Source organism: Anser anser, assembly GCF_964211835.1.
Source record: "Anser anser genome assembly, chromosome: 8".
Taxonomy (NCBI): domain Eukaryota; kingdom Metazoa; phylum Chordata; class Aves; order Anseriformes; family Anatidae; genus Anser; species Anser anser.
In genome coordinates, this window is record NC_139728.1 from 10,472,351 (window position 1) to 10,500,037 (window position 27,687).

Sequence of the window (27,687 nt, forward strand, 5' to 3'; positions counted from 1 at the left end):
CATGGCTTGCTCCGAGGGTTTCAAGAGACATTGCCCTGAGCAGCACCGTGCCCCAGGCGTCTTTGCACACTTGTATTCTCACTGTGCAGCTACATACGTGGGGGACCCTGTGAAGGCATGTATTTGGGCAGGTGGCACATGCTGGTGTGCAGATGCTCTCTGTGTGCACACGTGGGGGCAAACCGATGTGTCATTGCATGTGTTCATCCAGTATGTATTTTTTTAAAAGACAGTCTGCAAATAAATGTTATAAAATGTTGCTTGATTTTTATTTTTTTTTTAAGGAAGCTCGCCGGCAGAGGGGATGCACTGAGGTATTGCACATACTGCAAGCTGTGTCGCAGTGCTTTGCCAGCCTCTGCGCCAGCTGATGGGGAGGGAGCAGCTGCACTGCACTAATTCCCAGCCTGCTGCCTTCTCCTAAAGCTCCCCAAATCCCATGTGATGGGTTTCCTTACAGCTTACCTCCCGTCCCCATACATGCACAACTAAATGCCAAGGTTTCCAACCCTGCCCTGCTGCATGCAAGGATTCCTGCCCCCACAGTGCCTCATGATACAAAGTGAAAGGCAGTATTGCTGCTTCCTGGCATTGCAGGGGTGCTGAGCACACAGCTGAGCTCTGCAACCCCGTGCTCCAAGCCAGCTCTGATGTGCTGTAATCTGGGCACAACCTGCGGGGAAGGGCACGGGATGAGAAACAGCTGGGAGAAGCGCTGCTGGGAACCACCTCCAGCTGGGAAAATGCATTTAAACTCAGGTAGTTGCATGGCTGCTGCTGTGACATCTTTTTGGGTGATCTTGGATGCCTTTTGAGGAGCTGCCCTGCTCTTCTTGCCCAGGTACTGGGGATGGTGCCCTGCTTGGTGGGGTCTCTGCACACCTGGATGTTGCCCTTACATCTTCTTGAGTCCGCTCTTGCTGATGGATGTGCTGCTTTTTTGTGCTGGTCAGGGTTGAGCAGCAGCCCAAAAGGCCAGCAAATGCAGGTGAAAACAACGCTCCACTGCAAAGCGAATCTTGGTCAATGCTCCTGTGTTTTTAGCTGCCCCCACAAGGGCTTGGGTCGCATCCTTCTGCAGGCTATTTTCCAGGGCTGTGTTCTAGCAAGCCCCAGCAGCATGGCCAAGTATATAAGCCCCAGGATGTTCCCATTTAGAAATATAATAAGGAAGCAAGCACAAGGAACATGAACAAAAAAAACCCAATCCTACTATTCATAGTTTCTTTTAAAAATTATTTTAACTTTGGCAGGCAGTTTTTATTGTCATGTTTCAGCTCATGGTTTTGTGGGTGGTAGCCAGTGCGTGGATGCTGCCTCAAGGGAGGGTTGTGACATGGGTGAATATCCATCAGCACGGAGGATGAGGAGGGTCATCTCCTGAGCCCCTGTCTTGCAGGGGGTAAGCAAGCACTCTGCAAAAGCTCCTATGCTTTAAAAAGCCTCTGAGACCTTTCTATTCCCCAAAAATTGCCCAGTTGCACTTAAACTTATTGTTGTGCAAAAGCAATTTGGATCAGGGAGGAGAGATGGGGAAACCCAGCTTTGCTGGGGAAAAAAAACCTGGGGAATACCATGCTTTGCTCTGGGGAAGCCCTGCTTTGCTGGAGTACAGATGCACAGCAATTCTGCCTGATGGCTGCAAGCACCTTGCTTCTGGCTTTGTGCTGGCCCAGCTGCAGCAAAAGGTGGGAAAAGCCCTGTAGTGATGGGCTGCAGGGTACTGGGACACGGCCTGCTGTGGCGGTGTGACTTTTGCAATGTTTTCCTTCCCCAAGACCAGAGGGAGAAGGTAAATCACAGCAGGGGAGAGCAGCAGCTCCTTTGAACTTGGTGGCCGTCACTCTTCCTGTCCCTTGGCTGATCACGGACATCCCTCAAGCGAGAGGCTTCCCTGTCCTTAATTTGGCTTCTCATTTTCGTTAATGCTACCCTAACTACTGTCGTGCTGCACAGCACAGCGTTTGCGGTGCGGTCACCACAAAGCTGTTTGTCTGGAAGGCATCCTGAGTCTGTTCTTCTGCCTTGCCTGCAGTCGTATTTACAGGTTTATTTTTTGGGAGCCATTTCTGATGGCATGTCTGTCAGAACTGGCTGCCTTCCATCCTTCCACCATAAGACAGGGAGCTACTTTAAATCAGCTTCCTGATGGGAACTTTTTTTTTTTTCTGCTTAGGTGGTGTTGGTGTTATGTATTGTCACCTGGATTTTTTAATCACAGGTTGCATGGGTCAAAGGACTGCAACACATCCCCGCTACGAGCCAAAGGTGGCTCTTCAGAAGGTGGTTCTGAGCCTTAAATTACCACTGCAGCTACACGAAAGACATCCAAAATGACGATCTTCGGCAACAAAACCCACTGGCATACTGGGAACCCAACAAAGTCGCTGGACAAGAGCCCAAACTCTGCTCTGGTTGGAGAGGGTGGTGTCGTCACTGGACAGCTGGCCTCACAATCCTTGCAATGCACCCATCTGCCGGCATACTGCCTGTGAACAACAGGGCCATGACAGTTGTCCATAGTCACCTAAAATTCAGTGTTCCCTTAGGGGAAGAGGAGAAGAAGCTGTGCTCGGTCTCCGGCAGGCTATCTTGGGGGCTGTTGTAGGAGAGGAGGAAAATACAAAAGGTGATGCTGGGGTGAGAGGCACCAAAAGGATGCAGGGGGCAGCTGCCTGCTTCCAGCACAGCCCGGGTACGGAGCTGGGGCACGGTGATTGTCTGGGCGAGACCCAGGAACTCGGCTGGTTTGGCCATCAGGATGGATTTACCAAAAGGCGTGGAAAAGCTTCGACCAAAGACCTGTATTGGTGCATTTAACATCTCTGTGCTTTCTGCTTCTGAAACGCTGCTGAGAGAGGGTTTGCAAGCCTCTCTCCTGTGCTGAAATGTCCCCAAACACCCCTTCCCTCCCCCCAAAAAAACCCCAGCCCTCCCCACAAGCGGATGAAATGCTCCCAGGCACTGCTCTGTACGGTGGGAGGAGAAATTGTGCTTGCAGTGCTGCTGGGCAAAGCTGCTCCCTGGCTTCGGAGTTGCTTTAAGCTGCCGCTGGGTTTGCAGCAGGGCAGGGGTCCCTGTCCCCTCCTGCTGGGGTCGGTGGCCCTGGGTGACAGCAGGCAGGGCTGTGTGACTTTGCGTGTCAGCCGTGTCTGGCTGCAGGCCAGTGGGAGGGGACCAGACCTTTGTGCTTCCTTGGGCAGGGTGTCTGCAGCTCTGCCTCTTGGTGGAGGAAGTAGACGCAGAGAAAGGGGCAGAACAAACGTAAACCTCCGCCTCGGACGCCTTCGCCACCACCCCTTTCCCTCTCCAGTTCTTGCAGGTTCTCTGTGCCGGCGGTGGTCCGCGGTAGGTGAGAGCATCCGTGTGTCCCCTGCTGTCTGCAGCCCCTGGCCGTGCCGGGGGGATGCTGTGCTGCTTTTCCAGCCCGGTGCCATCTGCTGTGCTCTGGAGAGCCCTCGTGCCTTCTCCTTTGCTCCTGCCCACACCCAGCTCTGCCTCGTGGACCCCCCAGCTTCAAGGAGAGAGCGGGGTGCTTTGGGTCCTCTGAAAGCAATGATTCGTTTGTCTGCATGCAGCAAAAGGCACGAGAGTTAGATGCACTGTGTTTCTCAGGAGTAACTAAATCAGCGAAATACGGTGTTCGTTTGCTGCTTTGTGGTTTGGGGGAGGAGGGGAGATGAAACTATGCGAAAACAAGATGTCTGCCTTTCCCGAGGGTTACAGTACTGTGAATTTACGCTTCTTAGTTAAAGCTGCTCTGCCCCTTTTCTGATTTGTTTAGATACGTTACGCACGGTCCTGCATGTCGCGTATGCAAATGCCGGTTTCTGCCTGCCTGCTGTGTTCTCCTCCCGAAAACACCACCGAAACACCGGGTAACCCACAGCGAGCCTGCCCCGGGGCGCAGGAGGCAGCCACCTCGCCCAGCATGGAGGCTGCAGGTGGCCTCGCCTCCGAGCTAAACGCTGCCCTGAGAAACTTTGAAAGAGAAAAGGTGCTGGAGCTGCTGGAGGAAGGGGCAGACGTGAACTCCAAAGCGGGCAACGGCTGGACACCGCTGCAGAGCGCCGCGCAGGCTGGGGACAAGGACCTGGTCCAGCTCCTGCTGGACAGGGGCGCGTGTCCACACGCCAGGAAGGACAACGGTGCCACCGCCTTTATTGCGGCAGCGATTGTGGGAAGCGTGGAAATCCTGGAGCTCCTTTCTGGTTATGGGGTTGATATCAATGATCGTGATGACAACGGCTTCACAGCTTTCATGGAGGCTGCTTGGCACGGACACGAGGAAGCCCTGAGATACCTGCACAGCAAAGGGGCAGACGTGAATATGAGGAGGGTAACCAGTGAGGAGAAGAAGAAACTGAACAAAGGGGGTAGGACCGCACTGATGGATGCCTGTAGGAGGGGCCACTTCTCAATTGTAAAAACTCTTGTCCAAGAGATGGGGGCTGATCTGAACATTTGTGACAATGAAGACAGAAATGCCTTGATCCATGCACTCAAGGTCCAAGACAGGAAAACATCTGAGGCTATCTCTATAGTCCATTTTCTGCTGGACTGTGGCGTTAATGTCAGATGCAAAGATGAAAGTGGGAAAACTGCCCTCATCCTAGCTGTTGAAATGCAGAACCCGTGTTTGGTGAAAGCTTTCTTGGACAAGGATGAAATAAATATCGATGATGCAGATGAGGACGGCAAAACAGCACTGATGGTGGCTGTGGAAAAAAATGATTATGACATTGCAGAGATGTTGTGTGAAAAAGGAGCAAGGACTGACATTGGGGAACTTATTGCTATTGCAAATAGGAACTATGCTAATAAAATGCAACGTCTTCTTCGCAAGTACAATGCCAAGTATGTCCCAGCAAGCTACAAAAACTGGGAGCCAAAGAGCAAACGCTGGAGGAGCCAGCTGCAAAGCCTTCATAGAATATATCGGCCCATGATTGGCAAACTAAAGGTATTTCAGTATGTCCGTCAGAGAATTCAGAGCACCTCCCAGGGTGGCATCTACCTGGGGCTCCATGGTGGGACAGAAGTGGCAGTAAGAATACTCCTCAGTGCAGAGGGTAGCGAAGAGAAGGAATTCCTCGACCAGTGTGGTGGCTGCGAACATCTACTGAAGCTCTTCCAGTTTGAGAAGGAAAGAGGCTACATGTACTTGTGCTTCCCTCTCTGGGAGAAAAACCTTGAAGAACATCTGCAGGATCCAGAAGATGAAAAGGATTACAAGGGCATACTGAAGATGATCTTCCAGGCAGTGAGAGAGCTGCACTCCCTTGGGTTTGCTCACCGGGCTCTGCATCCCAGCAACTTCTTGATAGGTTGTTTTGTGTTCTCACTGTTTTTGTTTTGCTTTCCTGTTGCCTACAGTTTAGAGAAGGTGCCTCGTAGCTCTCTAACACCCCCTGCCCCAGATCAGGTATGAAACACCAGTGCAGGTATCTTTATGCAGAACGGGATGTCTGTGGCATTTGTTCTCTTTGGGTAAGTACAGGTGGGCTGCCTGACAGTCCTGGGGGAGTGAATAGATCAGCTTGACATGCCTCATTAGATCTGCCTGCCTTGCCAGGGCTTTGTGGGTAGCTCAACTCACAGCAAGTCTTTCCACGGATGTCTTCTAAAGAAGGGCCCCATCCAGAACGCGGTGACAAACTTGCATTAAGGTTCTCTGCCATCACTTGTTGATATTTTCTCTTATTTCCTCAGATTTAGCTGGCAAAATTTACTTGGCGGATTTTGATAACAACAGAGAGTTGATTGAAGGCAAAAAGGAACTTATAAGCTCAGACTTAGAGGTAATGGTAACTCCAAATCAATATATGCTTTCAAATTTTGGCTACTTCTGATATCTTCTTTCACTGCGAATCCTAGTGGAAGCCTTTGTGCATCCTCAGCTAGAAGACTCATTGTTTTTTGGGCAAGCCCGTAGAAGAGCAAACCCCATGTGAGAATGGCAGTGATTAGGATGCAAGGCTGTGGCTGGTGCTGGGACCCCCCCAGACACCTCGGGAGCAGGATTACAGTGCCTGACCCCTCTGTCTTTGTGCACACAGCTTCAGGGTTCCCGTCTGTGTTTGTGTACTTGTGCACGCCTATAGGTGCGTGTCTACACGTGCATTCTGCTCATTTAGAAACATTGCTCCCACTTCTTCCCTTTGGTAAGAAGCTTCATGCGTCTTGGGTGTCAGCAGTGATGTGTTTCCTTGCAGGACCTCAGCAGGCTCGTGCAGTATGTCTTAGCAGGGGGTAGGAAACCCCTTTGTGAAGTCAGTATCGAGGATTTGGATGCAGATTCCCCAGATTACGAGGAGGCTCTGGACCTTATAGAGCGCCTGGACTCTCACGATGACCAGGGATGGGAGGGTCTGAGCAAACACCCCTACTTCTGGAGCAAACAGACGTAAGTCCTGGGAGTAAAGGAACGTTCTTGGTATGGGATTTGCCTGTGGTGCTGGAGACAGCGATGTTCTGATGCAGCTAACAAAGCTTCTTGTTCCACAGCAGGTTCAACCTCCTGAAGAGTATCTGGAATAAAATCAAGGATCAACAAAGGAATGAAGGTCCTTTTAAAGCTCTTAATACTTGCAGTCCTTACCCGTGCTGGACTGAGCAGGTAAGCATCTTCTCTTTGGATCGATGTGAGGCTTGTGCTAGCTATCCAGCAGAAGCTTTCCCTGAGCATTTCACAGGCTCTGTCTGACATCCATAAGGAGGAAAAGCTAGCCCCACGCAGATACAACCACAGAATATAGAGGTGCAGTGTCTGCACAGACCCTTTGACTTCCCAGATCAAAATAAGTGGTGGTGTTCATACAGTGCACTCCTATACAAATGTAAGGCATCCGTCCTCGTAGTTGGGGATGGTGGTTTAAGGGCAAACCTTCAAGGGTACTTATTGGTGACCCCTAAGACAGGAACCTCTGGCCCTTGTTGCCAGCAAGTTTCTGGCAAAAGCGTTTGCTTTGGCTCAAAAGCAGTGAAATCGGGCCTGGTTTTGCAGATAGCATCCTGGAAAGGCGTTGTGCATAGTGTGAGATCTGGCAGGTGTGGTTCAGCAGGGCAGCCTGAGTGTCCCTCAATGGTCCCGTCCTCCAGACGTGCATGGAAATCTGCCATGCCATGTTGGCAGTCCTAATATAACGTCCTGCATTGGCAAGGCAGGAGAGGAAGCCCTTTGCAGAGTCAGGGGTTTGCACTGTGCGTGTCCTGTGGAGTGAAGTCTTCTGCTCATGCTGGCAAACCTACTTTGAAGTGTCACAAGACTTATCCACGCAAGATGATGCCTCTGCAGGAAGGCAGCAGTTGTGATAAGTGGAGGCGTGCGTGCTACTTCCATGGTGGGGAAAGGTAGGGAATAACCTGTCAGCTTTTTTCAGATTCATCCAGAGGTTCTGCGTAACATGGAAGAATCCAGTTATGGAAAAAAATTCTATTATAAAAACAGCATCACAGACCTTCTGAGGTTCATCAGAAACCTGGATGAACACCCCAAAAAGAGGTAGATGTTTCCACCTTTTTGCCCGCCACAGCTGTGTTGTTGGGGACACCTAGGAATCTGCGAGAGTTGGTCACTTTGAGAGCAAAATGTAGCCAGGATGTGGGAGAAGTCCCTCAAAACACAATTTGTTAGACAGTCTATCTCCTCTAGCAGTGGTGTGGGAGAGATTGTGTCCTGGCAGCTAGCAGCCCGATCAGTCCTCAGAACGCCCCTCCTGAGGGTAAGAGTGAAGTTTGCTCACGGGACTAGACTTGAGGTTTTGAAACAAAATCTGACTCCCAGACTTGTTCAGTGATGAGGGACTGTATCTTTATATCTCACCTTTGAGAAGCCTCCTTGTCTACCTCGCTGCTGTTTTCAAAGGGCTGATGGTCACTGTGCGGAGGTGCTCTGAATGGGTCAGGAGGTCCTGCTAGGAGGTCCTGACTCTCCAACCTTCTGCAGTCACGGGCATCTTACCTCTGTGGTCGGCGGTCCCCGTGGCGTGGTGGTGTTAACCCCGAGCCGTGGTTTCACTGAGGCCATTGGCCACCACTTCTTTTCTGTGAAGGTGCAGGTGGAATTAGGCACTAGAGGTGCTGGAGAAGTGGCAAAAAGATGGAGCCTGGAACTTGGGGAAGGGAAAAGTTACAGCCCAAGGATTCGTAGGAAATCCTCCTGCTTTATCAGCCTCTGGAATGGCTTTTTCTATGCAAGGGAGGAACCAGGGCATCCTGGACTCCCTGGGTGTGCTCTAAAAACTTCATTTTTGTTCTGTTTCAGGATTGATGAAATAACAGGAGACTATGCTGAGTATTTCCTGAAGCATTTTCCAGCACTGACCATTTATGTCTACAACTGTTTACGCCGGCATCCCGAATACAGCCACTTCGTAGACATTCAGGACCCTCCTCTGTAGGAGGCAGTTGCCTCACATCCCATGGCTAATCCCCACTTGCTCTGCCTCCTTTTATTCCCTATTTCTTCAGCCGAAAAAAAGAGTTGAAGAAATTGGGTAAAGAGATGGGAGAGAGCACATGCAGGTATAGAGCATGGAGAAATTAAAGGTGCTTTGGGAAAAGTGGTTGGTGTAAGGACAAGGGCTTGGGCAAAGAGCCAGGCTGAGTGCCAGCCCAGGTCCCCCGTGACTGCCTGTCCCCACCTCCCTGGTTCTTACAGACAGCAAGGAGATTTGGGACAGACCCCATATTCCCAATCCATGCAAGAGGCAGGAGAAGAGCCCAAGCATTGCCAACCAGGGACTCTGATGAAGGAGTTTCCTAGCAGGGAGCTCTACAGATGGCACTTATGAGCCACCCGTGTACCCCTGTCGAGACGTGAATTCCCTCCTTCCACTCCTTGAACACAGCGGCCAGAAGCAGAGATGCTGTTGGTGCCCGGCCCTGCTGTTCATACGCAGCAGCCTGGAGCTCTGCTACTGGGGCTGAGCAGCACAGACCCATTTCTGGAGCCTGGTGGCATCCTGATGGCCCAAAGGCTTGTTTGTTTCTCTGCCAGCAGTTCTCACGGGGCTGCACAATTATTGTATGTTGCTTATGGAAATGTTTTCCAGCTGTTGAAAGGATTTTTAGTGTTGTTTTTTTTTTAAGTGATTATTGTTCTTTCTATTAGTCTATGCAGAACCAAACTGGGAATAAATTTGGAAAAATGTTTCCTACACATTTATGAATGAGGTCCCCATCTCTACCTGAGAGAGGAAGGCAGTCCAGAGCTCTGCTGGGTGCTGAAGGCTTCCTCTCCTTGGAAGTGTACAGTTCCTTGTGAAATGGGCTGGATAGTGGATTTTTTTTTTTACTTTGTTTTACTCCTGTGGAGTGAGGGTGAGGATCTCATGGATGAGCAGATGTGCAAAGATGAGCCTCAGTGCTTACGTGTGTGCAGAACTCAGAGTGGATGTGTTTGACCTGCCCCGTTGACAAGCGAGTGGCTGTCAGAATGCCTCACGGAGCTCTGCATCCCTTTAGCTGTGTGTGCGTATATTTTTATGCAGCTGCAAACCAGCAGGCAGGGCTGTGTGTGAGCCTGACTGCAGGCTGCTGTGCACTTTGTGTGTGTGTGTCCTGGAAAATGCACTCTGGCCCATGCTGGTTCCTCTTGCCACTGTCTTGATTTTTTTCCCCTATCTTCCCTGCTCTGTTTCTTTCATCTCCCCATCTTTCTCATGGCCAGGAAGCAGGAGGACACCTAGAGATGTTTGCCTGGGGCTCAGCCCTCTGGGAGCAGGGTGCATGAGGTGAGGCCATGGGCTGGGCTCCTACAGTGTCCTATAAAAATTCCACGTTTCCAGGCTGCCGCAACCTTTGCGCCCTCTTGCATCACCCTGCCGTGGTACCAAAGGCCTGTGACTTGGTAGCTCTGAAAGGCTGTGAAAAGCCCTCCCTGGAAGCAGAGAGCACTCCAGGATGCCTAAACCAGAGGCCCCACATCCGTGAATCCTTCTGGGGACGGGGTTCAGCTGGGCTCACGCTACAGGGACAGTGCCTTTAGGGCTGAAGTGCTAGTGCAAGGCACGTGAAAACGCAGCTAGCTTTGGGGCTGGAGGCTTGGGGCAAAACCAGGTTGCAGAATCAAGTTTTGAGGAGCTGGCTGGTTTTGCAGCTGGCAATGGGAAGCTCCTCACTTACAGAAATGTTGGACTTTGGGTTGGCTTGTTTGATTCTGCAGAAGCCAAGTGTTGATAATCATAATGGACAAATAGGAAATGCTATCTCCTGCCTTAAATACACCTCTGCTGTTGCCAGGATGCAGCCTTCTAGGTTTTGAGGGTTAAAGCATAGCTAAAAATAGATTTCAAGTTACATGGCAGAGCTTGCAGGGGTGGGAGCTGCGAGAGGCAAGGCGTGCTAAAGGTCCTGGGCTATTCTTCAATGAAATCATGTCCAAAGTACGCTGGGGAATTTTGCAGCTTCCTGGTGGCACGGCAGAGCCACTCTTCCTTCCCGTCAGGCAGGAAAGTGCAGGTGTTCAGTAGGGTTTGGTTAGTGCTTGGGAAAGATAGGTGCACTGGATATTGATTAAAATAATAATGAAAAAGCCAAAATCCCAAATCAGGCATGAGCTGACTTGGGGGGAGGGGGGGGGGGGACAGGCTCTGGCAAGACGGGCACCACCTCACCACCCTGGGGACAGCTGAGCCCCTCCAGCAAAATGTACCTCCCACATTTCTTGGGGAAGACACCAAAGTGTTGTCCTGCTGGACACCTGATGTGATTTATTTAGCTACTGGGTCTCAGCCATGGGCAACGCGGTTTTTTAAAGATAAACAAGGGGAAGGAGGCTGCTGTGTGGCATGGGTGTCTCCTCAGGTGGCAATGCGCCTTGTGGCACGTCCCTGCAAGCCACCACCGGTGTTGTGTTATCAGGCAGGCTGGAGGATGCTGTCGGTTTCTTTATTTTTTTTTGGTCTTATTGCAGATTAAGTGCAGCCTACGTGGCGTGTCCTCGCTGCTCAGCTTCCTTGGAGCACCTCCCTGCCCTGCTCAGCGTGGACAGGGTGCTGGGGTATCTGTCCTTCCCCCTGAGCCTGTGCAGAAGGGAGAAGCTCTGCATCAGCGGCTGCTGCTGATGGATGCGTGGGTGAATGGTGTGAACGGGGCTGTGCTTAGGGCACGGGGACATTCAGCAACTGGAGACTGTGTGTGTGTTACTGGGAGAGATTGCAGAGAGCTGGGGCTGGAAACAGCCCGTCCAGGGGCAGCAGCAGCCACTTCAGGTGGAGCTGCTGGCACCTGCGGCACAAGCTCGGGGAGGGCAGCGAGGGAGGGAAATGCCCCCTTGCTCTGGGACCCCATCCTTGGCGCTACTGGGGGCTGGGGGGTGGGCTGCCCCTGCAGCCACCTACCTGCCCTGCACGTAGCCCTACAGACTTGCTGGGTGGGAGATGTTTCTCGTGGTTCTTCTCTGAATCTGAGAAAAGCAACAGGCACAAACTCCCCATCGTGGCTGACGCGGGGAGCCCTAAAGCTGGGCTCTCACCCCAGCAGCTGGAGCTGCTGTCGGGAGCAGGAACCCTCGCGGCACCAGCTCACCCCTCTGCTCCTCCAGCAGCTCCTTTTGCAGCTCCTTTTTCTTCTGGGACTGTGGCAGCAGGATGCGGATCCCTCCCAGGAGCGTGAACACGATGACAACGTGATTGCCTGGGGAGGAGGGAGAAGAGAAGTGTCCCCTTGGAGTCCCACCGGGCTTGTGCAGAGCCCGAGGGCAGAGCCGCAGTGACGCCTGGCGACAGGCTGCCAGCCCAGCACCCTCTGTCTGCACAGCAAAGTAATAACCAAAATATGGCAAAAGCGAGACGTCGGCGACAGGAGGGCTCTCCTGGGGATTGCAGGTATCTTGCTTAGCAATTTTAAGGCAGCACACCCTATTTTTCCCAGCAGAAAAGCATGCTCTGAAGGTCAGCAAAGCAAATCGTTAGATAAAGTTTGTTGATGAAAGTGCGATGAGGTGCAGAAAATGTCCCGAGCAGAAGGTGGCAAAGGCATGAGCACAGTCAGAAGCAGCAGCTCTCTGGGGGTTGTGTGTCACTTTGCTTTGCTCCTCATCAGCAGCTGGAGCTGGGACAGCTTCAGCCCTGCACCGGGGTGTGCCAGTGTCCATCCCTACCCCACCGGGCTGAATGGGGGATAGGGCAGGAGAAATGACACAGAGCTGAGAAGGCACATCTGTCCCCATGATATTCAACCCTGCAAAGAGGCAGGCACTACAGGGAGCTGTGGCTGGGGGAGAAGAGTTGCACTGAGGATGTTCCTTGTAGGGTCAATGTCAGCGTGTCCCCTTCGCTTTCATGGAGACCTTGGCAAACACTTGCTTTTTCCCCAGCTGACACAGCAGGCAGCTCCTGTGCAACATGCTGCTTCTGGCTTGCTGCTAGCAGAGACCGTGCCTGTGATGGGTTAGGTTTGGTCCCTGTCTTCGGGAGGTCAGCAGCAACAAGGTTTTGCAGCTCTGTTTGAGAAGGCCCTGGGAGCACAGTGGGGAAGGCAGGGGTAACTCTGTTCGCTAGCCTGGATGGTAAGTGGGGAAGTTGTCTCAGGAATAATACGATTTCTGGCCTGCCTTAGCCTCCCTCCTGGGTCAACAGCTGGCTGTGCACCTCAGCAGGGAGACCACAGCAAGGGTCTGCAGCGAGGTACAAAACCCCGAGGTCCGAGCTAGCAGACATGGCTGGGAAGGTGCAGCGAGGGAGGAAGGCAGCAGCACAGGGTCTGCAACCCCGGCTCGGCTGCTGAGCTGTAGCTCAAGCACCTGCCTGTTCGCATCAAAAAAACCTCCAGCCGTGCTGATTTTAACCAGAACTTGACAGTGACAAATTACCGGGAGCAGAACGCTGCGTTGCTGACACCCACTCGGCCGTCAAAGCAAGATTAGTACGTGCCTATTTTGGTTTCCCCTCTAATCAAAAATCAATTAGACAATTTCCAAATGAATATTCAGTCAAGGAGCCAGGCTGTCAGGCAGAGTGACAGCACTTAACAGCGCTTTCTTTGTGTTTTTCACAGTTTAGTGTTTAGTATATTGAAACTAAATAAGTGGATGAGGGGAAAAGAATTTTTTTTCCCTAGAGATATCCTAGTGAGTGTCACCTCGCATCCTCATGAAACCTTTTCTCCATTCCCGATGTTCAAAGCATCCTCCTCGTAATGCCACTAAGCCTGGTGCTTGCCTGCACAGTTCTGGGCAGTCTCTTTTCTTTTTCCTGCTCACATCTGACTTGTAACCCAAGGATTAGTTGCTTTAATTTCTGTTTTAGTGTGTATATGGGGTATTTTTAACTTATTTCCTTAAAAAACCAAGACTTATGCAACAGCTCTTTGCTTATGAACTGTCTGCCCCCACTTCTCTAATCCCCAAAGAAATTTCTAAAAAATCCACTGGGTGATTTTGACTGGATTTGAGTGGAAGGAATGGTTTTAACAAGGTCTGCTCCATGTAGTCCTTGAAGCTGGGTGAAGCAGCAGAGCACACCACGGGGTGCTGGTGTAGCCCAGCCTTGGTCAGCTGGCTGTGTTGGGACAGTGAGACAGGGCAAACGTGGAGCAGGGGGACAGGCACTCATCTTACTTGTATTGTAGATGTCAGATACTTCGGAACAGGCTTTTATACTGGGCAACGAGGCTGGCTCCCTCTCCACTGTGGAGATCCGAAAGCTCTTCATCACCTTCCAGTTGCAGAACCTGTGTGAGAATCTCTCGAGTCAGGGACATCAAACCCCCAAGCAGATGTCTACAGCTGAGCTCCTGGGGAGGGTCTCATCTGTGTTTTCTTTGTGCCAGAGGAGCCAGGTGGCTGGAGAAAGAGGCTGGCACCTGTACAGCCTCTGCCGCCTCGGAGGGAGGGGACAGGTACCTTTTCCAGAAGTGTATCAGGATGGGGAGGAGGGTGACCTTGGCCCTGTGGTAGAGGAGGCGGTTCAGCAACCCCTTGGAAGACAGGCTCCAGATTAGGTCTCTGTCATCTTCAGAGATGTTCACCTGGCCACGGAAGAGACCGTGCTTAGCCAGAGCAGTTTGTAGGTTTGTAGCACTCCTGGTGGCACATCCCTCTCCCTAACCCCCCTGGCATTTCAGCTGTCTCTAAGAAGAGATGCTACTGAAGTCCTGGCTGACTGTCCTGAATATAGGGGCTGGATCCCCCCTGGATTTTTTGAAAAAGACTGTGCTTTCCAAAGGGAAGATGGGCAGAGCCGCAGCTACTCTAGGGGAAGAGGTGGGTGCATTGTGGAGGGATAGTGGTGACTTTGACCTGTGGAGACTGAAAGGACTGATTTGGACTGTAGCACCCATCCTGGTGCTTCAGTCCCATTGCCTCTCCAGCAGGAAGGGGATTTCACCGTCTCCATGCCCTTGTGCTTGTTCTTAACAGGTATGGGTCAAGTGCTAGCGTGGGTCTGGTGACAGATCAGCTCCCATGGAGCCCACGCGGAGCTCCCCAAGCTCCAGAGCATGTCCTGAAGGTTCAGAGCATGCTTGGCTGGAGCAGACCCAACCCCTGTCTGGTTTCTTCCCTCACGGCTGCAATGTGATGGTCTTGAGCAACAATCAGCCAGCAGCCCCTCCAGGTTTCCCAGGTGGGTGCCAGCACCTTACCCGCAGTTTGGGGGGGATGTCGGAGTTCAGGAAGAGCTTGCTGATGATGGCAGCTTTCCTTTTGAGAAAGGCGACTTCCTTTTCTGAGCGCTTGTCACGGGCTGCCAAAGCTTCGGCCGAATCAGCCAGCCTGGAAAACCTGCAAAAGCACGCCTGCAGGTGTTGCTCTGAGACAAGTGCCTTGATACTAGGCAGGCATGTTCCTGCTTGGCTATGTATTTACTGGGCCACAAAAAAAAAATATATATCTAAGAGGTGTGGGACAGTTGAACAGGGTGGGTAACCACCAGCAGGCTCACTGTAGACAGTGAACAGGCTTTGGTCATCTCATGCTGCAGTGTGGTGTCCAGATCCCAGCCTGGCACAGAGGTGCTGAGGGGGTTTTGGGGTGGCAGAAGAGCCCCCCGGTGTGTGAAGAAGCTGTGGGTGGCTTTGTCCCTTACTGAGGGAAGGCTTTGTCCCTTACCGAGGGACGGGCACCACCCTCAGGGAGGGCCTGGGCCTGGGCCTGAGCCAAGGCAGACTGCTGGCACCTGAGTGCCCGAGGAAAGGGCACTTACCTGTCGATCTCCAGATAAAAGCGGAGGTCATCGACGAGGAAGTTGACGGTAATGAGCTGGTTGTTAAAGAGCTGGCGTTTCACCAGAGCCATGTCCTTGTCCTGCAGGGAGCTGCTGGAGACGGCGTGGGAGCGTAACATGCTCACGGTGCTGCTGCTGTGCATCGAGGTGGCGGGCAGGTCTGGGAGAGGGGACGAGATGGTTGGGTCCTGCTTCTCCCAGCGCTGGTTTGAGGCCGGCTGGGCATCTGATGCTGAGCTATACCTGGCTCCCTCCCCTAACCTTTGCTTGCTTTTCTTGTGTGCGAGGAATTTGCCTGAGGGCCTTTCAACCTATGTGGCCTACAGCCTTCCTGCAGCCTGTAGGGCTCCCCAGGGAATTCAGATCCACCCAGTGTGCTTTTCCCTTAGCTCACTGACCTCCTCCATCCATCTATCCTCCTCCTTGCACTCACGGAGTGCTTTTGTTCATTGTTTTCATAGGGGATGGCCACAGTAGGTTAGGTCAAAGTCTGCCTAGCCGTTATCCTGTCTCCGACAGAGGCCACAAGTGGATTATGAGGGAGAAAGAAAGTAAAATATCTGTTATTTTCCCAATGTACAATATTCCCCAACTTCCAGATGCTTTTGTTTCTAGGGATTTCCTGATCTAGGTGGGCTTCCTGTATATCCAGCAATTTCAATGATTGCTACCGGCTTTTCCAGTCTCCTCCTGAAGCTGATCTGACTCTGCCCTTTGTAGGTCAGCTCCCTGATGCATGGAAAATCACTTCCTTTTGTGTATTTTTGGCCTATCTCACCTTAGCTTCTTTTAGTGCCTCCTGCTTTTGTGGAAGGCCTGCAAACTGTTGCCTTTACTTTGCTGCTTTGAGAGTGATTCACCATAATTATTGCACTGGCTTAGCAGAGAACCAAGGGGCAGCAGGTGGAGACTAGGCACCAGAAGACCAGCCATGGCATGAGTATGTAAACGTCTGTGTTGCTTGTGCAGAGTTCTGTGCCTCATCACCCAAGATTTCTGCACACAATATTTGGCATCCTGAAACACCTGCATCACCAGCTCTCTAAATACCTCCAGCAGAGACCACCTGGAGTTCAGTACATGGGGTTGGTTGAGGAGCCACAGGCTTCCTCCATTTACCTCCCCTAAAGCTGGGACTGTCCTGGGGAGAGAGGAGCGGGGCGGCAGGACTCCAGCCTTACTTTCCTCCTCATTTTCTCTTTCCTTCCGCAGAAAACTCTCAAACTCCATGCGGCACTTGTTGTTGTTCATCTCCCGATGGAACTTGCAGATGCTCTTGACGATGTCGTGGATGGCGAACCAGGCCCACCTCTGCAGAGATGCGGCACAGCCCGGCTCAGCTGGTGGCACAGTCCTTGGGAGCCAGCCCCTGGCTGTGGGGTTTGCTCCCAGACAGAGACCTGCTGGAGCACCAGAGCCCAGGCTTGGCCGTGGGATTCATCATCTTTGCTTTTCATTTTTTGGCATTTCTGTGTTTTCCTGGGGTGGTAGTGTGAATTGCTTAGCCACTCCTGACTAAATCTGGTGAATTCTGCACGGAGCAGGACTCCAGACCTTGTAAGAACAAGGCTTTATCTTGTTTGCTTTTTGCAATCTTCCAGGAGTGCCCCAATTCTGACCCCCTTCACTCCATTTATTTAAGCACCTCTTGACCCACAGTATCTCCCCCCTTTCTTTCTTTCCTAGACAACACCCCAGCCTGCCAGCAGGGAGGCTCTTTCCTTACCAGGCTGTCTGTTGTGAAGTTCCCCATCCCGTGCCGCAAACGAAGGTTAGACTTGGGTGTGTCACTCGGGGGAAACAGATCCTGGTACTCCTTAAACCTGCCAGATGGGAGATCAGAGAGCATCAGAGGTGGCCAGATGCACGAGCAGGGCAGTGGTTTAGTGGATGGGATGGGGAGCAGCTGAGAGGGTATGGCCCCGTGGTTGGGATCCCGCAGGAATCCTGGTCCTGGAGGAGGATGGAGAAAGGGATGGGGGGCTGGAAGCGCCTCGGCAGCTGCAATGGCAGTTTTGCTGGGGTGAGGGCCTGGCTGGGATTTGGATGCACACGTTGTCAGCCCATAGGGCAGTAGGTTTGTAGCAGTTGCTGTCTGTCACCTGGCATTCCCATGTGTAACTACTGGAGCTAGGAGTCAGCCTGAGCCCGGTTCTCACCATCGTTTTTCCATTGCTTTCTGGACAAAGACCTGGGCTGTCATCAACATGAAGGGTGTGACTACTTCAGCCTCCCTGATTTCTTTGATGATAGAAGAGTGGCAGTCCAGCTGTTCCTCTGGAAGAGACACATGGTCACTACCTGCTGCTAGCAGCCATCCCTGAGCCACCGTGACAGCTCTTCCTACCCTCACATCTGCAAGTGGCACCCTGTCCCGTCTCTGCCTGCCCCAGACTCTGGTACTCATCTCTTTTCCTTTCTATGCTGTGCTAATTGCATATTTTGGGAGTGAAACTGGGACTCCAAGAGCATTTGAAGGAGATGAGGTAGGGAAGGGCTATTTCTGCCACCGCAGGAACTGCAGGTTGCAGGTCTTGGCCAGGAGATCCTGCCACAGAAGTAGAGCACCTTCCTAGAAATACGTGGCGGTGGAAGACCTCAGCAAACACTGGGCAGGGAAAGGAGGATTGGCAAGCCCCTGCAAGAGGATCTAAAATCTGCAACTAGGTCAGGGAAAAGAAGCCTTCATCATGGCTGGAGTAAAGTGCAGGGTGGGATGGTGCCTACCAGCTGGGATGTCACCGTGGAAATAATTTCTGACGATGCTGCTAATGAGGGCGCTCTTCGTCTTGGCATTGGGCTCTGCGACTAGCTTCTCCATGGCCATCCAGAAACGCAGAGGTTCATCTGCGTTGCGCTCCTCGAGGAACTGCCTGAAGTAGTGCAGGTGGGCAGGGTTGTGCAGCACCTTCACAAAGTGCCTGCAGCAGAGGAGATACCAGGAGATGTTACCTCTGTGCTGCTTCCCACCTGGAAAATAGCCTGCTTCTCCAACCAGAGGCACCTAAAGAGCTGGAAACACATGGGTCAGTGGTGCTGGGGGTTGTGAAGCAGATGGGCCAGGAAAGGACTTGGTCTCAGCCTGAAGAGAAAAAAAGCCTCCTTTTTCTAAGGAGATAAGGAGGAGGCAGGACTTTAGGTCTCTGCTGGAGACCTCAGAACCTGAAAGTGGAGCAGGACAGCTCTGCAGATGCCAGGGGAGGGAGGCAGGTAAGGATGGGACACCCGGAAGGACTGGTGGGAGGAGGAGGAGGTTGTGCTCCCCTAGGTATCATTGAAGAGATTGCGCAGAACTTTGGAAAAACCACAGCTGGGAGCAGACTGGGATTTGGGTCCTTTACAAGGTTAGCAAGCCCTTATTTGAAGGTTGTTGGACTGGGTCAAATATGTTTGTTGTCTAAATGTGGCTCCTGAGACTGACTTTCAAAATAAATAATAAGAGCTGCTCCTAGTCATGTCCTGGTTAACATTTATATCCTGATGTGGAGCTGTCAGGGCTCTTGTCTGGAGAACTCCCAGGGGGGTTGGACTCCACACGGACATCCTCACGGTCAGTGAGGACAGATTTAAGTGTGGTCACGGTGATTTTAAGCGCTGGTTTGGGGTCTGAGAGCTGCCTAGCTGTAGTGCAGGTGGTGTGCCAGGGAGCAACTGAGGTCAAAGTGCACAAGACGTGAGGAATAAATTCAGATTATGGGGTTGGGAGAGAAAAAAAGATATTTCTTTCCCTCTGTCTAGGTCACTCTACACTTCAGACCCACGGGCCACCCATGTTTGTATCTGAGTAAGCCCAATGACAAATCCAGGAGATTACTGGGACACTACGGAGACGCTATGGGAAAGCAGTGGGAAAAGCCCTGTTTCCTTAAAGACTGTAAATAGCAAAAAAAAAAAATATATATATAGCAAAGCCTTGTGCTGCGAAGTGCCAACCTGGGTCTTCTAGTTGGCTTCTCTACCATGACAGAGGTGACCTTTGTGGCACTCGATCTGGTTTTTCTCCCGGGAGCAGTCCTCTTCTTTTTGTTCTCGAGCTCAGCGGCTGTGGGAACAGAAGTGTTGGCTCCATCCTCAGGTGACCACTAGAGCCTGCTCACAGCTGTCCTTAGGGCAGGGGACCCCGGAAAAGCCCAGGCTGCCTCCAGATCCACCCTGATGATAGCTGCATGGTGAGCCCAGCCTGGGGACACTGCATGCTGTAGGAGCCTTTGCCCTCACATGGTTTGATCTCCTCAGCTTCTGCTTCAGAGAAGTGCTCCCAGCCTGGATTAACACCCCCAAAGGCATGCCTTTCATGGGGGTGACACCTCTCTCTCCTTCTGGAGATGTTTTCCTGATGCTGGGATGCAAACAGGGAAGGTCCCTGCTCCTCCGGTACCCTAAGGGAGCACTGACTGGGAGCTTGCCCTGCTTCTAGTCTGCTCGGACTGGACTCACCAAGCGGTGGGCTTTTGGGAGACAAAATCTCATTATCCTTGCTTGGGCTATCCGCAGCCAGCTGGGCTTTCTGAGCGGCCGGCTCATTTGATGTCGTCTTCTGGGAGTCTGCATCTGGCAGAGAAGAGGGGACAGATCCGGGGTTCGCTCCTGCAGGCTGGGTCAGCCCCTCAGCACGTACCGAGTGCTGAGTTGTGACCGCTCCTTGCCTTGCCTTTCCCCTTCTCTGTCCCGTTCCCATGCTCTCCCTGGGATGCTGCATTTCTTACCGGCCGCGCTCACCAGATCCATCTCTGGCTGGATGGAGCCCCCTTGCTGGAGGTGCTGAGTGGCCAAGGCTCGCCAGTGCTCGGAGGAGAGGCCTTCCAAGTTCCTCGTGCCATGCAAGGCCTGGCTCAGCTTCAAGGATTCGTTTATCCGCTCAGACAGGAGGAAACATTGCTCTTTCCTGACAGCATGTCCTTGCACCTCGGGTGCTGGGACATCGCTCTGCAGAGACTGCAGCAAGAAGAGCACAGAGCATCCCTTACACCCCGTCGGAGGAGCTGCACCCAGCGGGCCAGCTGCACATTTCTGGGGGTACAAACCTATCCAAGTTAGATCTCGGGAAGAAATCTATGTGAGCACAAAGCTCAGCATCAGCTTGGGACCTGTCCATCCTGTTCCTAAAGCTGGCTCTGCGGCCAGAGCTGGGACAGTGCGGCAGGTCCCTCAGCTCACCCTGGCAATGGCTTGGCAGCCAAAGGCAGCAGCTTTCCTAAAGGGGTCAACAACCAGCCAGGAGGGCCGAAAACAGCTCTGGAGGTGTCACGGGCAGACAGGTAAGCTCATGTGCCTTTTCTGCTGGCTGCTGTCCTGGGACTGGCTCTGGCCGGTGTCCCAGGAGTGCCTCCCGCTATCCCGCTGAGACCCTTCTGCAGGTTTTGGCTCCCCACCAGCCTGCACGACTGGCCGAGCAGCAGGGCCAGACAGGCTGTCTGCTGACCGAGTTGCATGCTGCTGAGAGCAAGCACCAAAAATAACCCCGCCAAGCTCCCGAGCAGCTCCTCCGACATCAGTGCCGTGAGGGCCGGGATGAGTTTGGCTTAGGGGATGGTGCCTGCGGAGAGCAAGGCCTCGGAACCTGCTGAAGCGCTAATTGCACTCCCGAGCCAGGCGTGTGCTCTGAGAGGTAATTTCCCTGACAAGGGATGCTTAGAAACCTGGGCAGCTAATTAAGTTACAACCAAGAGCATTTAATGAGCAGGGTCAGGAGCCGACAGCTGCCAACCTACTGCTCCATAAGAGCTCGGCTCTTGCTGACTGCGGTGCTGACATCTCTGTGAGCCAGGTCTTTGGGGCACTGCCCCTGGCAGCCTGTCCTAATCATTTCTGGGACCAGCTGATGAATTTACATTGCAATCTGGGGAAAATCCTAGTGGTCAGACCGAAGACATTAGTTGTGGTAAGCAGAATTGCCTGTGTGGGTTGTGCAAGGGACCCAAACAGGCAGGATGCTCTGAAGTTTCTCTCTGCAAAGCTTCCTGGTGGAAGGCATTGAGAAACATGGGATTTCTGCTGCTGGGAATATGAGTGCTCGTGTGACTCTGCTTTCTTAAAGCATGGCTTTACACAGTGGAAAGAAACATGTGGAAAACTTGAGTGCGGTTGAATCAGAGGCCAAAAGGCTGCACACCCTCTTCCCCAGCATGCTGGCCAGGCACTGCTCATGCTGGAACAGGGACGTACACATTTGTGGCTGCCCATGAGTCAGATTAATAGCAGTATTTGTTGTGAACCAGGAAAAAAGGGGGAGAATTAATTCCCAGAAGTGTTTTGCACAACTTGCTGCTGGCTTCACCCGTGCCTGCCCTGGACGATCGCTTTTAAATCTCTCCCTGCTTCTGGGCTGGGTCGTGGCTCAGAGGCTGACCTGTGGGCTGCTGCTGGACGACTGCAGCTAACACTGGGCTTCTCTCCTCCCTCTCACCACCTTTTTCCATCCCAACCAGTGCTTGCACACCCCTTGAGGATGCACATGACCCCCGTGCATCCCCCTTACCATAAACTGGAGGAAGGTCTTGTCGTCATCAGCCAGAAATTTCTCATAGAAGACGCAGAGGACCTGGGGAGGAGCAGAGGTGGCTGCCTCAGCTGGTGCTCATGTTTCCCACCAGCAACTGGCACCCCCATGGGCAGGTTACACCCCACCGAGATGCCCAGGACAGCTTTGCTGGGGGCTGCACGCAGGGGCTGGCCCCTTGGGCTGCTCAGACATTGCCCAGAAGTGCTTGCGTTGTAAATGTGCTTTAAAAATGTGCTTTAATCCTGTTGTGCTGGAAGCAGTGACTCAGATGCAAAGGGCCAGCCGCTGTCCCGTGATCCCTGTGGCACGTGCATCTAACCGAGGTCACCAGCTGCTAAATGACTGCTTGCCTCTGCTCCTCGGCACGAAAACCCATGGGAATGCTCCTCTCCGCTGGCCTGACACGTCTCGGTCACTGCTTCCAGCACAAGCCGACTTGTGACCGTAAGTTCTGTCCTCCCTGGTCTCTCTTCATCTTCATTTTCCAAATACCTCTCTTTCTAAACATGCCCGCAGTCCTCGCACCAGCCCAGGCTGTGAAGGCCAGCGGTACCTCCCCACCCGACCGCTGCTGCCCTGTACCTTGCAAATCTCTTTCTGGGCTCTGAATATCCAGGGGGTGAACTCCCCAGAAGCCAGGTGGTCCCGCAGGCCCTGCAGGGTCCTCGCCGCCAGGGGAAGCTGCTGGACGGCGCTCTCCTCCAGGTAGGTCTTGCGTATCCTGTCCGCGATCAGATGGCGCAGGAAGAAACTGTTTTCTCTGCTGGGGTCCAGCACCACAGGCAGAAATTCCTCCAGGTCGTGCCACAGGTCCAGGAGACGAGTCTCTGTGGTCTGTCCCTGGCACTTCAAGAAGTCCCTGAAGGGCCGTCCTGCACAGCTGTCCGCGCTGAGGGCCCAGGGGAGGAAGCGCAGGGTCTTGGCCGGCCTTTTTGGGGTCGGCAGCTTGGCGAGAGGTGCAGAGGAGGAACGCAGGCTAGAGAGGACTTTCTCTTCACAGAGGTCCTCCAGACGGAAGGCCAGCTCTGCCTTGGGTCTAGGTCTTTTGGGAGAGGTTGCTCCTCCTTCGCCCCCAAAGGCAGCGTTTGCAGGACCCAGTCCCAAAGCCTCTTTACCCGGCTGCGATCCCTTCACGCTCCCAGCTGGCCCTGGCTGCCTCTCTGGTTGTGTCTGAAAGCTTGTCTTCGCTTCTCGGGTGTCTCTTCCCTCCTTGACAAGAGCCCAGATCTCCTCTTTGGCCTTCTTGCTGCAGTAGGGCCTTGACGAGGCCTGGCTCTTTGTAATGTGCATTGTGAAGAGATCATCCGAAATGCCCGGGGGATCCTGCATGGTGCCCTGCGCCAACCGCTCCCGGTATTCCTGCAGCAGAGGCCAACACGACTTCTCTTCTTCCATGCCCATCTTGCACTGGATGAAGAATTTAGGGAGCCAGTAACTCTGAATTATAAACAGGGCCCGTTGCTGCATCTTGGCTAGCATCTCCCTCCGGGTGCCAATGGACCCGACGTGCCTGACTTTGCGTGATGACCCTGAAATGATGAAGGGGCAGCTCCATCCAGACCTGGTGGTGCCAGGGGAGATGCCCAGCCAAGCACAGCTGCTCTTGGCATCCCATCTCCACCTGGGAGCAGCCAGGAACAGGCCACCCCCCTGGAAGGTCACCATTTGTCACCAGCTCCTGTCCTTACCAGCGAGGGTGCCGCAGAGGGTGAGGACGCTGGAGCCTTCGCACAGGTGGGTGGCTTTCAGCCTGTGGAGCAGGGACAGGTAGAGGTCCTGCTGTGCTGCGTCCGACTCGTCGAGCCCCAGTAGCCTTTCGGTGCTGAGCCAGAAGTTGGTCAATTCCTCCCCTATGGATCAGACAGGAGACTGACGTGAAGGGCTTGGTATTACTCTGGGAGCCTGCTGGCGAGCAAAGCAGCCCATGACTTAAGAGAAAGCTGGGAAGATGCCCTGGATAAAGTGAGACGAAATCGTGGAGAAGATCCAGGGCTGTGCAAGCTGGGCTCTGCTGCTGCCTCATCTCCCAGAGCAGGATCTCGCGTCCCACCGGTGCTCACCCACGCCCCTGGCTCTGTGCCGGTGCCCTGCAGGGCAGCACGCCCGCGGTGGGCTGCGGAGGGGCCGGGCAGCACCCCGTGCCCACCTGCCGTTCCCTGCGTGGAGGCTCGGAAGCGCCACATGCCCTGGCTGCCGCTGATGCACTTCTCCAGCAGCCACCGGTCCGCGCTCCGCCAGTTCAGCAGTTTCTCTGTCGGAGAGAGAGAGAGCAGAGCACAGGAGCCTTGATAAATTGCTTTTTTTTCTGAAATGAAAGCCTGCATCCCAGCTGCCATAGCGTTCTTCCCAGTGGCCGTGCCTCACGGTGTTGCTGGTCTGGGGAGGCTCATATGAGGGCAAACCGAGCACAGTTCACTCTTGGTGCTGTCGGGACAGATCAGGGCATAAGCTAGCAGGTTATTTTGTAGGTTTGCGGGGTATTTTGTGGTACTAAGGGATATGGGTTAGTGGTGGGACTTGGTAGGCCAGGCTGATGGTTGCGTTTGATCTTTAGTGTCTTTTCCGACCTGCGCGATTCTACGATTTTATGATTTTCCCAGTGTAGGATGCCCTGAATGAGGCACATAACCCAAAACGATGCGAGAACTCTGTGCATCCTGCACAGCAGCAAACCCAAAATGCCAGGACCCCTTTCCTGGATCTAAAGCTGCTCTCCAGCCTGGCTTCACCCACGCACTGCTTTTACAAACCCTGCAGCTGCTGCTAAGCAGCTATTCCAGCTCAGCCCCACGGAGGCAGCGAGCCTGTACAAACAGGAGCACGGCTGAGGGGTGAAACCTCATTTGTTTTATGGAAATCCTGCCTGGGATTTGCTGTGACCCCAAAAATGGGGCGTGCATTGCCTTTCCAACCCAGTGCCGTGCTCAGCAGGCACCTGACGAGAGGAAGCCCCGCTCCCTTTCCCCGTGCCTGCCACAATGACTCACCTGCTTCCTCCGACCGCACGAAACCCAGGAGCTTCTGGCAGAGGACGAGGTGGAGGCAGAGGCTGGATCTGCAGAAGTGAGGCAGGCGGTGCTTCGCCAGCCAGGCCAGCAAAGCCGGGGGGCTGGCATCCTGCAGCGCAGCCCCCAGGAGAGGATCAGGCTGGGAGCGAGGAGCCGGCTCATGCGGGGGAATTGGGGTGAGTAAGGGGCCCGTGCTATGGGGTTTGCCAGAGAGCAGTGCGAGCCATCCCCGTGTGGAGGAGGAAGGGCGATGCTTGTGCTGCAGCCCCTGCCCGCATCCCTGCTGCCTCACCCCCTTTCCCCCTGCCTGCTTTCCCAGAGCCCTGACTTTCCATGGCTTACGCTCCTCCCGGGGCTCAAAAGCCAAGTGAAGCCTGGTTTGAAATCACCCCCCCCGGCTGCATGAACAACAGCCTCGGCAATGAGGAACCATCTCCTTCCCTGCCCGGTGCCCTTCCTCCCTCCTCCTCACCCTCCCCTCTCCTCACAGGGGATGTTTTCTCACCAGGTGGCTGGGCAGCTCTGGCCAGAGGTCCCACTGCCCCGTGCTGCTGGTGTAAAGGGGCGTCTGGCCAAACACCTGCATGGAAAGGAAGGGGAGAGCTGGAAGGGATGCAGGGTGGTGGGGGAGCCCAGAGCCCGTCCCCACTGCAGAGAAGGCACCATCTTCCTCTTCATCCCTCTGTCTCCATCTTCTCTGAGCTGAAGTCCTCAGCTTTCCCTGGCTTGACAACCGAAGTATGGCGTCGTCCCAATTTTTCTAACACAGAACCCAAAAGTTCACCTGAGAAAGGCTCAGAAAGGCCCCGGCCTTTAGGGTGAGGAGCAGACTTACAGGAAGATTCAGAAACGTGTTGAAAAAGTCGACAAAGACTTCATCTCTCAGCAGCAGCCCCATGTCCGTAGAGGCTATGGTTGCTGCAGGGGGGAGAAGAGAAAGTTGTGTGGGCTTTGTGCAGCCGAAAGATGGATGGGAACCAACAGATGAGAAGAGGGAAGAGCTGGGCCAGAACAGCTCTCAGAAAAATGTGATATTGGGTGGGACCTGTGCACTGGGGTCCCCCTGTGCCCTTGTGCTGTGGGCTGTCGACACAGGGCAGTCGGAAAGCACTCAGTCCAGCCGCACGGGGGGCCTGGAAAACTTGAGTGGCCTCTTCCTACATACCAAGGGTTTGTGGTTTGGGGAGGCTGGGCATGAATGCCGTGGCATTTCCTCCAAACTAGCAGGCAGCATCAGCAGTCCCCTGTCCTGAGAGGTTTTGCTTCTTTCTGAAAGATCTGGGTGTGAGGGGAGGGCAGGCACCACCTGCGTGAGGGCACAGCTGTGTCCCAGGGAGGACCCAGGCTAAGGGCTGCTGATTTTCCCTCCCGTGTTGTCCCCTTCAGGGTGTGCTTGGAGGACCCGAAGCCTCCAGCCAAGGTCACTCACCGGTGGCCGTCATGTTGCTGTATCCCAGGGACGCGTTCCAGAGCGCCACGCTGCCTGTGACACGCTCGTCCCAGCGCTGACCCTCGGGGACACGCGGTGCTCCTGGGGACCACAAGGCCCTTGGCACAGCCCCACAGCTCAGGCTTTGCTGTCCCCCAGGGACATGTGGCGTTTCTGGGTGCCAGCCCTGCCAATGCACTGGGGCAATCCCAAAATGATGTCCTTCCCCTCTCCCCGCTCGGGTACCCGTTCCCGTGCCCGGGTGGCGCCTGACACTTCGTAGGAGACCCCGCTATGGTCATGTTGGACGGAGCAACCCTGGGTTCCTCGTCAGCTGTCCGGCGTCAGTGGGCTTGGGCCTCAGACCCCCAATTTTGGAGCCCCCTCCAATGACGAGGAAAACGAAAAAAGCACTGAGGTGGCACTCTGGAAGACCACCTGGTCCCGGCAGGTCAGCAGGAGCAGGTGGCGGTGGGCAAACCCCCGGAGGGAGCGGGGGGACTTTGGCGGCCCCCCCCCGGCCACCTCCCCTTGCAGTCCCCCAGGCTGAGCGCAGCCCCCGGGGGCAGCTCCCCGGCGGCGGGGCCACCTCACCAGGTGGCGCTGCCACACCAGGAATGCGGCACTGTGCCCAGTGGGGACACGGCCCCGCGGCCACGGGGAGGGCAGGGGGCTTGCAGTGTCCCACCGCCCTCAGCCTGGGGCAGGGGGCACCGCTGGTTACTTGTGGGGCTGGATACTTGTGGGGCTGGCGCTTGGGGACCCTGGGGACACCGCCATCCTGAGCGAGTGAGCTCGCCGCTCTGTGCGTTGCTCCACAACCCTGTGCAGGCAGGATAAGGGGGGCCATACCAAGCCAGGAGGGACACGATGGAGAATGGGGAAAGCACGTTAAGAGATCGCACCCAGACCGTCCCCGCACGCTTGTCCCCTGGGGAGGTGACAGCTCCGAGCGCAGCCCCCTGGGGAGGCACCATCCCCTTCCTTCGGTCAGGGCTGGGGGGCTGCAGGGACACATCAGCCAAGTGTTACAGTGAAACCCAGCCCTCCCCAAAATGATGTGGGGAAGGGTGAGCCGTGAGCAGTGTCTGTTTGTTCTGGCAGGTGAGCACGGGGGAGAGCGGTGTCGGGAAAAGCTGCGTGAAGGATTTTCAGGAGACCCTGGAGAGGAGCGGCATCCATCACAAATTCGTAAGCGTCGCTGCTGCTAAGCCCGAGAGACAAGGGGCGGTTAAGGATGAGCTGGCACGGCTGTCACACATGACAGGCTCAAAAGTCCTTGGGAAAAGGTTGCAGCAGTCAGAAATGTGTATTTTCCAGCTGGTAACTGAACAAATGCCCAATGAGACCCTCGGAGGCTGGCGGAGCTCTGCTCACGCCGCCCTGGCTCTGAGCTGACCCCAGCGGGGCCGTGCTGCTTTCTGCCGAGAAAGGACCGGGGCCCTGAGCAGGACCAGGTTGGCACGGTTACCACGGAAATGCATGGGACCGTTTCCATAAAGTCTTTACCTAAAATGAGACAGTGGTGTGGCAGGACGGGGCCCAGATGAGGATTTGCACATGTGGGCACATCTGCTC

The 27,687-nt window shown here is 54.1% G+C and overlaps 2 protein-coding genes and 1 long non-coding RNA gene across 6 annotated transcripts; 2 read left to right on the forward strand and 1 right to left on the reverse strand.

Annotated features, from left to right (window-relative positions):
• Nucleotides 1–737: 737 nt before the first annotated feature.
• Nucleotides 738–9,163, forward strand: RNASEL (ribonuclease L). 4 transcript variants are annotated; one of them, XM_083845791.1, is made up of 8 exons: nucleotides 738–841; nucleotides 2,222–3,352; nucleotides 3,785–5,327; nucleotides 5,713–5,801; nucleotides 6,216–6,406; nucleotides 6,508–6,619; nucleotides 7,383–7,504; nucleotides 8,267–9,163. In XM_083845791.1, the coding sequence occupies exons 3-8, from the start codon at nucleotides 3,806–3,808 to the stop codon at nucleotides 8,400–8,402; spliced, it is 2,172 nt and encodes a 723-aa protein (XP_083701917.1). In that variant the 5' UTR covers nucleotides 738–841; nucleotides 2,222–3,352; nucleotides 3,785–3,805; the 3' UTR covers nucleotides 8,403–9,163. The 4 variants fall into 4 exon arrangements, with proteins under 4 accessions (XP_083701917.1, XP_083701914.1, XP_083701916.1 ...); XM_083845788.1 differs by having other exon boundaries at nucleotides 2,222–3,348; XM_083845790.1 differs by having other exon boundaries at nucleotides 2,222–3,348; nucleotides 6,511–6,619.
• Nucleotides 9,022–27,296, reverse strand: RGSL1 (regulator of G protein signaling like 1). The gene is made up of 20 exons (XM_083845795.1): nucleotides 25,846–27,296; nucleotides 25,516–25,598; nucleotides 25,186–25,260; nucleotides 24,660–24,789; nucleotides 23,819–23,923; nucleotides 23,361–23,522; nucleotides 22,255–23,201; nucleotides 21,649–21,711; nucleotides 19,877–20,105; nucleotides 19,608–19,721; nucleotides 19,104–19,212; nucleotides 17,898–18,091; nucleotides 17,330–17,447; nucleotides 16,897–16,993; nucleotides 16,352–16,481; nucleotides 15,150–15,330; nucleotides 14,590–14,728; nucleotides 13,850–13,974; nucleotides 13,565–13,677; nucleotides 9,022–11,640 (listed from the first exon to the last, which is right to left on the reverse strand). The coding sequence occupies exons 1-20, from the start codon at nucleotides 25,874–25,876 to the stop codon at nucleotides 11,462–11,464; spliced, it is 3,324 nt and encodes a 1,107-aa protein (XP_083701921.1). The 5' UTR covers nucleotides 25,877–27,296; the 3' UTR covers nucleotides 9,022–11,461.
• LOC310903129 lies at nucleotides 11,752–19,036 on the forward strand. The gene is made up of 5 exons (XR_014587288.1): nucleotides 11,752–11,831; nucleotides 16,383–16,727; nucleotides 16,857–16,941; nucleotides 17,360–17,569; nucleotides 18,909–19,036. It is a non-coding gene; the product is annotated as an uncharacterized lncRNA (long non-coding RNA).
• Nucleotides 27,297–27,687: the final 391 nt, after the last annotated feature.

Bases quoted from the DNA above. Each gene is read 5' to 3' on its own strand.
- RGSL1 (XM_083845795.1), bottom strand. From the start codon at position 25,876: ATGCCCAGCCTCCCCAAACCACAAACCCTTG. The intron at 21,712-22,254 runs GTACAGGGCAGC...GCTCCTCCCCAG, and splicing joins CCCAGAAAGAGATTTGCAAG to GTCCTCTGCGTCTTCTATGA. The intron at 11,641-13,564 runs GTAAGATGAGTG...CCTCCTCCCCAG, and splicing joins ATCTGACATCTACAATACAA to GCAATCACGTTGTCATCGTG.
- RNASEL (XM_083845788.1), top strand. From the start codon at position 2,947: ATGAAATGCTCCCAGGCACTGCTCTGTACGGTGGGAGGAGAAATTGTG. The intron at 5,328-5,712 runs GTTGTTTTGTGT...TTATTTCCTCAG, and splicing joins TCCCAGCAACTTCTTGATAG to ATTTAGCTGGCAAAATTTAC. The intron at 6,407-6,507 runs GTAAGTCCTGGG...CTTGTTCCACAG, and splicing joins TACTTCTGGAGCAAACAGAC to CAGGTTCAACCTCCTGAAGA.